We start from the raw sequence: 10,802 nt of genomic DNA, 5'->3' as shown, positions 1-10,802 counted from the left end.
TTGTTTTTTTTCAATTTTTATGAATGCAGCTTAGGTTTCAGTTACTTGCCTGTGATTGGCCCGACCACATGCCACTCAAAAACAGTCAGCCAATCAGAGGAGAGGTTCTCATTCTCTCTTCTGATTGGCCAAATGACCTGTGCCCGCTAGAACTCCAGAAAGAGGCAACAGAAAGGGGCAGTATAAACGATATTAAGCAGATCACAGGTACTCAAAACCAATGATACATCTTGTTAGGGATATCAGCAGGTAAATAAACCCAGAGAAAAGTGCACAGCATGGGGCCTTTAAACATTTCTGAATGTATGTTCATTATTGATATACATTTCTTATTTGTAATTAAATTAAGAGACTTAAAATAATAATCAGCTTCAATCAAAAACAACTTAAATGATGGTGAAGAATTCTGAAATTTGCATATCTGAAACAAACAAATGTGGACGTGTGTGGGATGACGTCAGCGCGACACCTGGCTGTTCTGCGTCAATACGCGTGCGCGGATTAACCCGGAAGCGCCTAGTTGGTCTGTTGTCTGGTTGTCTGTCTGTTGTTGACTACGATGTTGCTGCTGCTTTTGCTGCTGCGATGAACCGGAGAACAGCGGAGCAACCCGTGAGTACAGATGTTTTTATACCACTAATATTACAACATCTGGATGGATAACAGAAGATAAAGTGTGTTGTTGTTGTCGCTGCAGCTGTTTTCAGACGAGCCAGACGACGCTATCTCGCCTCAGACACACACACAGACACACACACTGCTCCAGTTCCTCTTTAACTCGCAGAGTAAACACATAATCTAATCTGTTCAATCTAATATGTGGAGGTGATTATTGTTCATTTGTTACAACAACCGACAGAGGATGAAAAGACCCGCGCGGCTGCAGCTATGGTTTACTTTCTGTTTGTTTACCCCTGTAAATAACAGCAATGTAAACTGTTGTTTCACTTTAATGCTCTGTTCTGCTGCTATGGGCATTTATTTACATATATTAACCTGTACAGTCCGTGTTTGGACGTGTTTTATTTATGTTTACAGACGCTTTCCATCTTATTAACCGCTGCATGTTCATATACTGCCATATAGGCTACTACTTTTAAATGTATTGCATGTTTTTAATCCTCATTTAGATATAATGTCAGTGTAGAGGCGTTTATATTAATGGTTAAATAGCTCAGAAACAAACAACCTGTTCTGACAATCAGGTTTTTGAATCTTGAAATGTCAGAATTAAAGAGAAAACGTCCTAGTTTTCAACATATAGGCTAGTATTAGTGCAGTCAGTAACAGTGGAAACCAGAGTCAGATCAGAGTCGGCCTTCATAACAATGTTAAGAATTCAAACCCTGTGATCAGGATTTTCTGGAGTAATTGACTGATTATCCTTTTACATAAAATCTCTCTCCACGGCTCATTCATCATGATCCAAGTCTGTATTTAACCCTGTTGTTAGTGTTGTGGTCAAGACCAGCTGACCCACGAGACCATTCAGTCCCAGTCCTCATAATAACCATGTATCTTCATATTTACATTATTCCTCCTCAGATAAACAGAACATTTGATCTAAAAACCATATTTAATGTAAACAAAGTTTGGATTGAACAGAAGAACACGGCACAGAACCTGCAAAAGTCTCCTCCCACTGTTGTCATGGTGACACCAAGTTGTTCAGACGGTATAAAACCGATAAATATTGAATTATATCACATTTTAACCAAAGTGAGACAGTGACAGAGAGAAAATCCAGACCAAGACCTTGGAAATATCACAACCTGTTGTTTTCACAGTCTCATATGAGCCTCGTTTTCAACTTGTCCGTTTACTTATACAAATACATGCTATTCTCTAAAGTTAAAGACGTTAATGACCCTGGGTTATCGATCACCACTCTCACAGGACACAGTATTGAAAGAGTTTCTGAATATAAATATCTGGGTATCTGGTTAGATCAAATTCACTTTCAAATATCACATTGACACTCTGTCAAACAAGTTAAGACAAAAAATCCGCTTCCTTTACAAACACAGAACCAACTTCCCGTTGTTCAGCAGAAAACAGATCGTAGAAGCCATATTCTTATCTGTTTTAGATTATGGTGATGTGATCTATAAGAACGCCTCTGATTCCACACTTGCTACCCTGAACCCCATTTACCATTCTGCCATTAGATTCATTACTGGTAAGGGCTGTTTGACTCATCATTGTGTTTTATATGAGAAGGTGGGCTTGGCCCCTCTAGCTTTAAGACGAGACAGGCATTGGCTCTTATTCATTTATAAAGCTTTAATTGGAAAAATGCCATCATATATTACTTCCCTGCTAAGTCAGTCTCATACTCCATTCTCAACTCGTTCAAGTAACTGGTTGACACTCAAAATTCCACGGACAAACACATCATTTGGTCGAACTGCTTTTAGCTTCTCTGGAATCATTTACAACTAACACTTGTGTCTCTGGGTCAGTTTAAAACTATGATAACAAACCCCTCTGTCTATGAATGTAACTGTTTTAATTGATGAAACAGTCTTCTGTGTTCTTTCCTTCTTTAAATTATGATATGTGTTGATGTTGTCTTATTTGTGTTGAATGTGTAAATACATTGAAAATGAGAGCTTGCTCTTAATGATTCCCAAGATTAAATAAAGGTGAAAAAAGAAAAAAAAAACTTCTGAACCTGAAACAATAGGCCGGACCGATACCAGCTTTGTGTGTGTTTGTTTGTTGCTTCAGCAGGTTTGACTGCATTCCCCTCCAGCTCCAGCTGCAGCCATGCGGTGCTGCCAGTCCTGCCCCAGACTGTGCTCCCGCTCCTCGGCCTACACCCTGGCCCTCGGCCTGGGCTTCGTCACTCTGGGGACCAGTCGCATCCTGCTGCTCAAATTCTCTGCCAACGCCGGTGATGATCACTGACATGTTTTGAACATTTTGGCAAACTGGCCCATTGCCATAATCCCCATACCTTTACCTTTAATTGTCGGCGCAAGCTGTTTTTAGAACGGCGGAGCAGAGCCGTGAGCTGCTCAGAGCTACGCTACGGAGGCTAAAGGAATTTCTTGGTTTCCCTCATCAAACTCATCAAATACACAATCCAACAACTCCACAACGCTCTGGTGGACAAGTTGTGACCTGCACATTCACCACGCTATGAGATAATAACACAACGTTACCAGACAGAGTTGTTTTAGAGGTAAATTCATGCAAAACGGCTGATGCGCGTTGCCTTCAGGGACAGTTTTTCAGAAAGCAGTCTCTGCATTTACCTCGAAAACAACTCTGTCTGGTAACGTTGTGTTATTATTATCTCATAGCGTGGTGAATGTGCAGGTCACAACTTGAGTTGTTGGATTGTGTATTTGATGAGTTTGATGAGGGAAACCAAGAAATCCCATGAGCCTCCGTAGCGTAGCTCTGAGCAGCTTACAGCTCTGCTGCGCCGTTCTAAAAATAGCTTGCACCGACAATTAAAGGTAACGAACCTACTGCTATGACTATAGGGATTATGGCAATGGGCCAATTTGCCAAAATGTTGAACTATCCCTTTAACCGTTTTATTGTTTTGTTTTATCACTGACTGTGTGTCTTTTATTTTGTAGAGAACAAGTATGACTTCCTCCCTGCGTCGGTCAACCTCCTGGCTGAGGCGCTCAAACTGCTCTTCTGCCTGGTTATGTCAATCAGGGTCATAGTCCGAGGTGAACAGCTGTTGAATTATTGATGAGTTGTGTGTGTTTGTTTTGTCTTCTGGGTTTAAAGGGATACGCCAACATTTTTTTTTCGTGTCTTGCCTCACTCCCGAGTCCATGACCAACAGATAGACACCATCCTTTCGACTGTACGTGCATTAACGAGGGAGATAGAGCCGTATCGCCCGTAATTAGCTTAGCTTAAATGCTGGAAGTGCATAGGTAGTGTTAGCCTGCCTCCAGATGCTGATTTCATTTTAGCTCTAAACTCTGTAAATATATCACTTTATTAACATTTCAAACATTTTTAGGGGAGAAAGTAGCCGTTTAGATCAGCAGTGTGTCGTTAATTTGTCTAAATACCAGCTGTTTACAATTTTGTTCGGACGAATTCGGTGCTACTCAAGCTAGCCGTTGTGACCAACGCACTTCCGGTTACTTTCACAAAATAAAACACCCGTTGCCCTTTACATACAGAAAACCATGATGATAGAATTTGTGCTTTTACTTTGAAATAGGAAGCTAACCTACCCTCGATGTAGCTAGCTTGAACCAAAATAAAGCGTCTTTGCTTGAACCCTCCGTTTTGACCGATCTCGTCCCGTTAGCGGCATTTGACCGCTCAAGATGCCTTACCGGAGAGTTTTGTCAGCTCTGAGACGAAGATCGGCCCGCCGGTTTCCGTTTAGAGTTGCTGAAGAGTTTCTCTGATGACTTTAGGTGGAGGCAGGCTAACACTACCCATACACTTCCAGTGTTTGAGCTAAGCTAATTACGGGCGATACGGCTCTATCTCCCTTGTTACTGCACGCACAGTCGAAAGGATGGTGTCTATCTGCTGGTCATGGACTCGGGAGTGAGGCAAGACACGTAAATAAAAGAAAAAGTTGGCGTATCCCTTTAACTCTTTTCCTGTGGTTGCTCCAGAGGGTCGGTCCTGCAGAGACCTGGGCTGCTCCTCCAGCGCCTCCTTCCTCAGCTCCCTGAAGTGGGCCGTCCCTGCCTTCCTCTACTTCCTGGACAACCTCATCATCTTCTACGTGATGACCTACCTGCAGCCTGTGAGTCACCATTCCTCCATTCAGGACATTTTGTGCATTAAAATTTACACCTTTTCAGCTCCCACGAACATGCAAACCTCTGGAAAACATTCAGTTTGTTCTGTTGTTGATGTGTCTACGTGTCTCTGTCCTGTCCTCCATCTTGGCTCCAGGCCATGGCGGTGCTGTTCTCCAACTTTGTCATCCTGACCACGGCCGTGCTCTTCAGAATAGTTTTGAAGTAAGTAGATCCTCTAAAATCTCTGCACTGTTCTGTTCTTGAAGGTTTATTAAATGGTTAAATGAATAAAAAAGAAGAACTTCAAATTTCTCACACTGACCGCAGATAAAAACGTTTTTTGTTAACACTTTACAATAAGGTACACAAAATTAAGAGTAGCTACTGATGAACTTATGAGGGACTAATGAGTAGTTACTGAGGAACTAATGATGAACTAACTATTAGTTAATGGTCAGTTTTTCAGTAACTCCTAATCAAATTGGCCTTGCCTTGCCTTGCCAAATTTCTGAGGAACTAACTATTACTTAAAAATTAGTTACCCTTTTTGTGTACCTAAAAAATTAAGTGAGACATCAAAATGACTAACTACTCTAATTTTGTGTATCTTAGTTCCTCAGTAACTACTCATTAGTTCCTCATTAGTTACACAGTAACTACTCATTAGTTCCTCATTAGTTCCTCAATAACTACTCTTATTTTGTGTATCTCAGTAACTGTTCATTAGTTCCTCATTAGTTCTTCATTAGTTCCTTAGTAACCACTCATTAGTTCCTAATTAGTTCTTCATTAGTTCCTCAGTAACTACTCATTAGTTCCTCATTAGTTCCTCAGTAACTACTCATTAGTTCCTCATTAGTTCCTCAGTAACTACTCATTAGTTCCTCATTACTTCCTCAGTAACTACTCATTAGTTCCTCAGTAACTACTCATTAGTTCCTCATTAGTTCCTCAGTAACTACTCATTACTTCCTCAGTAACTACTCATTAGTTCCTCAGTAACTACTCATTAGTTCCTCATTAGTTCCTCAGTAACTACTCATTAGTTCCTCATTACTTCCTCAGTAACTACTCATTAGTTCATCAGTAACTACTCATTAGTTCCTCAGTAACTACTCATTAGTTCCTCATTAGTTCCTCAGTAACTACTCATTAGTTCCTCATTACTTCCTCAGTAACTACTCATTAGTTCCTCATTACTTCCTCAGTAACTACTCATTAGTTCATCAGTAACTACTCATTACTTCCTCAGTAACTACTCATTAGTTCCTCAGTAACTACTCATTACTTCTTCATTAGTTCCTCAGTAACTACTCATTAGTTCCTCATTACTTCCTCATTACTTCCTCAGTAACTACTCATTAGTTCCTCATTAGTTCCTCAGTAACTACTCATTAGTTCCTCAGTAACTACTCATTAGTTCTTCAGTAACTCCTCATTAGTTCCTCAGTAACTCCTCATTAGTTCCTCAGTAACTACTCATTAGTTCCTCAGTAACTACTCATTAGTTCCTCAGTAACTACTCATTAGTTCCTCAGTAACTACTCATTAGTTCTTCAGTAACTCCTCATTAGTTCCTCAGTAACTCCTCATTAGTTCCTCAGTAACTACTCATTACTTCCTCAGTAACTACTCATTAGTTCCTCAGTAACTACTCATTAGTTCCTCATTACTTCCTCAGTAACTACTCATTAGTTCCTCAGTAACTACTCATTAGTTCCTCATTAGTTCCTCAGTAACTACTCATTAGTTCCTCATTACTTCCTCAGTAACTACTCTCATTGTGAACCTTATTGTAAAGTTACCACGTTACCACTCTGTTTCTCTCCTCGTCCTCCAGGAGGCGTCTGTCCTGGGTTCAGTGGGCGGCGCTGGTCGTCCTCTTCCTGTCCATCGTTTCCTTGACGACGGGATCAGGAAGCAGCCAGAAATCCATCGCCGTGCCGGGTCTCCATGCCAACCCCCTGTCCACCCCCTCCAACGCCTGTCTGCTCTATACGACGCTGCTGGAGCAGATGAGGAACAGCAGGTGACGTGACGAGTTCAGGGACAGATGGGAAAAAAGAGTTCCCTCAGCAGATTGAAGGAAGAGATGAAGTCTGGGGAATTTAATGGGCTTTTTTTTGTACTTTTTATAGTAATAATTGATTAAACAACTCATTGATTCATTAAAGGGATAGTTCACCCAAAATTGAAATTTCACTCATTATCTCTACTCATCCTCATGCCGACTAAGGGCTGGGAGAAGTTTCAGAGTCCTCCGTGGCTTCTCTGAGTTACAGGGGGTCTCGGCGTAGCAGTGCATGTCCATATAACGGTTGCAAATGGATACCAACTGTCTTCGTAACAAAAAGACACACCAAAAAACATCCAAATACCTCCATGCTGCTCGTATGTAATGTCCGTCTTGTATTGAAGCCCCGAAATGCGAAATTGTCCCGAAAAAAATTAAATAAGTCTATATTTCAAGCTTGTTTTGTAGCGGAAGCTTCTCGAAGCTCCTCTTCCCGGTTCGTCAAATTTGGACGAACCAGGGTCTGTCCTCTTCCCAGTACAAACAAGCTTGAAATATAGACTATAGACATTTCGGGGCTTCAATACAAGACGGACATTACATACGAGCAGCATGGAGGTATTTGGATGTTTTTTGGTGTGTCTTTTTGTTATGAAGACAGTTGGTATCCATTTGCAACCGTTATATGGACATGCACTGCTACGTCGAGACCCCCTGTAACTCAAGAGAAGCCACGGAGGACTCTGAAACTTCTCCCAGCCCTTAGTCCACATGAGGCTGAGTAGAAAATGAGTGAAATTTCAATTTGGGGATGAACTATCCCTTTTAAAAACACTAAAAAGATTGGTTGGTGCTGACGTCGTAGTTGATGTTGATGTTGATGTTGATGCTCTCGCTGCAGTGCCAGTGAGTCGTGGGCGTCGTCGCTGCCCGGCCAGGCCTGGAGGGACAAGGTGGTGGAGAAGCTGCGGTCTCTGGGCGTGGGCCACATCCTGCTGCTGCTCCAGTGCTTCATCTCAGCCATGGCCAACATCTACAACGAGAAGATCCTGAAAGAGGGAGACCAGATCACGGAGAGCATCTTCATCCAGAACAGTAAACTGTGAGGAGAGAGAGAGATTTTCCTGGAGAGCAGCAGAGTGGCGATAATAACCAGTGGTGGACAGTAACAGAGTAAATTTACTTGACAGGGTTCTTACGGATCCTTAAAAAGTCCTAAAGGGATAGTAGCATTTTTTTAAAGTGGGTTTGTATGATCTACAAATAGCCCCTAAGTACTTTAATTGCAGTAGAAGACTCTCTGCACTCCTCCCGTTAGCAACGCCAGCCCATAGCCCTGCCCAGAGATTTACAACATACAGTGTTGTGAATGGACCCAAAGAAACGGCCTATTTTCACGGCCTAAAAGAGGTTTTACCTGAAAAAAAATGCACAGTTCCATTGCTATAATATATTTTTTTCCAGCCCTTCAAAGTGCAGGAAAAACGCAGAACTGTGTATTTCTTTTCAGGTAAAACCTCTTTAGGCCGCGGAAATAGGCCGTTTCTTTGGGTCTGTTCACAACACTGTATGTTGTAAATCTCTGGGCAGGGCTATTATGGGCTGGCGTTGCTAACGGGAGGAGTGTAGAGAGTCTTCTACTGCAATTAAAGTACTTCGGGGCTATTTGTAGATCATACAACCCCACTTTTAAAAAAATGCTACTATCCCTTTAAAAGGCATTGAATTCAAAAATAATATAATAATTGGTAACATTCTGACATAGAGAAGTTAGTGGCGGCCGTCAACGCTAAATTTCTCACCGCCACCAGCTCCCGAGTCAGTGTTTTTTTTTTTTTTTTTCGGACTTTTTCTGCATTTATTTTGAAAGGACAGCTGGAAAGAGACACAATCCAATGTTCATGTAGCAGTCACTTTACCTTGGATCACATAGGAAAGTGGGTCAAATTGTCCCTAACCCTATGTAATTGATGTGGTGTTTTTTTTTTCTTTTTTCTGCATTTGTGTTTATTATGAAGTCGGTCTTAAATTTCATTTCAAGTTGCTTTAAAAAAGTCTTAAAAAGTCTTAAATTTAACTTGGCTTAAGCTGTAGGAACCCTGCTTGAGTACTGTACTTAAGTACATATCCAGAGGATTTGTATTTTACTTGAGTATTAGATTTCTTTGGTACTTATTACTCTTACTTGAATACATTTCCAAGACAAATATTTTACTTTTATATTTTATATTTTACTTTTACTTACTTTTTTACTTTACTTTTACTGAAAAGTACTCTACTATTGGACACGAGCTGTGTTTGTCAAAGAAGGAAACCTATCACAGTGCACGGTCCACTGGGATCTACATATTTGTTTTTATAGGGGTTTCTGCAGGCTTTGAGTTGAGTTAATTCTCAGAAACAAGAGTTAAAAGGTCCTTAAATTCATTTAAGAAATGTACTCTTACTCTTACTTTTACTTAAAGTAAATTTAAAAGCATGTACTTTTGGATACTCAAGTACCTTTTAAAAGCAAGTACTTTTTTACTCTTACTCAAGTAACATGTCGATTGAGCTACTTTTACTTGTAACGGAGTAAATTTTGACCAGTAGTATTTGTACTCTTACTCAAGTACTGGGGTTGAGTACTCTGTCCATCTCTGATAATAACGAGAGAGAGGAGATTCTTCAGCTCTGTTCTTGTTCCTGCAGGTACGTCTTCGGTGTCGTGTTCAACGCCCTGACGCTCGGGCTCGGCAGCGAGGCGCGAGGCCTCACCGTGCACTGCGGCCTCCTGCACGGACACAACGTCTACTCCCTGGGTCTGGTGCTGGTCACCGGTGAGTGGCAGCGCATCAGCGTTAAAGGGATAGTTCAACATTTTTGGCTAATTGGCCCCATTGCCATAATAACCCCTATAGTCATAGCAGTAGGTTTGTTACCTTTAATTGTCGGTGCAAGCTATTTTTAGAACGGCGGAGCAGAGCCGTGAGCTCCTCAGAGCTACGCTACGGAGGCTCATGGGATTTCTTGGTTTCCCTCATCAAACTCATCAAATACACAATCCAACAACTCCACAACGCTCTGGTGGACAAGTTGTGACCTGCACATTCACCACGCTATGAGATAAAAGTTCATGCAAAACCCAGGAGATGGTTTGCAGCTCAGGATAAAGTCTGGAAACATCCGGTTTGCTCCTCAGCTTCTACTTTCTCTGAATGTAGCTCAAAGGAGCTACTTGCAAAAAAAAAAAAAATCCCCTAATGTTTTGCTTTTGGTTTTTTCCTGCACTTAAGCACTCAGCTCTGACCCGGTCACTGAGATGGACTATGGTTCTTAAAACTCTTTATTTTATTGGGTTGAAGGACAGCGTGCACTTCCATGAATCATTTAACACGGAGGAGATGTGTGCACCAGATTTAGCAGGAAGCTACTTCTCCATCTGTAGAACTCACATAAAACTGAAAATACAGACAATGTAGTACCTGATACATTCACAGACATGACATCACACAGCATACAATATCCTACAGTATATATATATATTTTTTTTAAAGTACCAGTACTCCTGATTAAATGCAGATTATAGCAGCAGGTCTAATCTGATTAAAAAAACATCAAAATTGCACTGAATAATAGTGACAGTAGGATAATTAACTACAACATCTTTAATCTTCAATTCCTTTTATTGTAATTGAGCAATGAAGCACAACAAAATGTAGGTGCATCTCTCCCTCTTAATTTAAATAAAGATAAAAGTAATATACAAAGAGTAATTGAGAAATATTAAAGAAGTAGGTAGAGTACAAATATTTAAAAAGTAATGTGCAAATATACTATAGATGTTGCTAGTCCCTATGGGATGTTTATCTAAATCCTAATCCTAGGATTGGAAAGGAGCAGGATGAAGAAAACGTATAACACCTGCTTCTTTCTTAAAACAAAAGAACACTTACATCAGCCAGTTTACAGCCAACAATATACAAAGAAAAAAAATAAGAAAATAAAAACCACAGCCAATACCTTTCATCACAACATGTTTCTATAAATTCAACACCTTTTTCTAA

The 10,802-nt window shown here is 40.7% G+C and overlaps 1 protein-coding gene across 1 annotated transcript in view; it reads left to right on the top strand.

Annotated features, from left to right (window-relative positions):
• Nucleotides 1-2,733: 2,733 nt before the first annotated feature.
• Nucleotides 2,734-10,802, top strand: part of slc35a5 (solute carrier family 35 member A5) — an 11,979-nt gene continuing 3,910 nt past the window's right edge. Inside the window, exons 1-7 of the mRNA XM_085766093.1 lie at nucleotides 2,734-2,896; nucleotides 3,594-3,692; nucleotides 4,611-4,744; nucleotides 4,897-4,964; nucleotides 6,583-6,771; nucleotides 7,658-7,858; nucleotides 9,448-9,575. Coding sequence (XP_085622219.1) covers nucleotides 2,770-2,896; nucleotides 3,594-3,692; nucleotides 4,611-4,744; nucleotides 4,897-4,964; nucleotides 6,583-6,771; nucleotides 7,658-7,858; nucleotides 9,448-9,575 — 946 coding nt within the window. The 5' untranslated portion in view covers nucleotides 2,734-2,769. The remainder of the gene's footprint in view (nucleotides 2,897-3,593; nucleotides 3,693-4,610; nucleotides 4,745-4,896; nucleotides 4,965-6,582; nucleotides 6,772-7,657; nucleotides 7,859-9,447; nucleotides 9,576-10,802) is intronic.

Source organism: Trachurus japonicus, chromosome 21 (genome assembly GCF_045865225.1).
Source record: "Trachurus japonicus isolate A0001 chromosome 21, Traja_1.0".
Classification (NCBI taxonomy): domain Eukaryota; kingdom Metazoa; phylum Chordata; class Actinopteri; order Carangiformes; family Carangidae; genus Trachurus; species Trachurus japonicus.
This window is presented reverse-complemented; position numbering and strand designations above follow the sequence as displayed.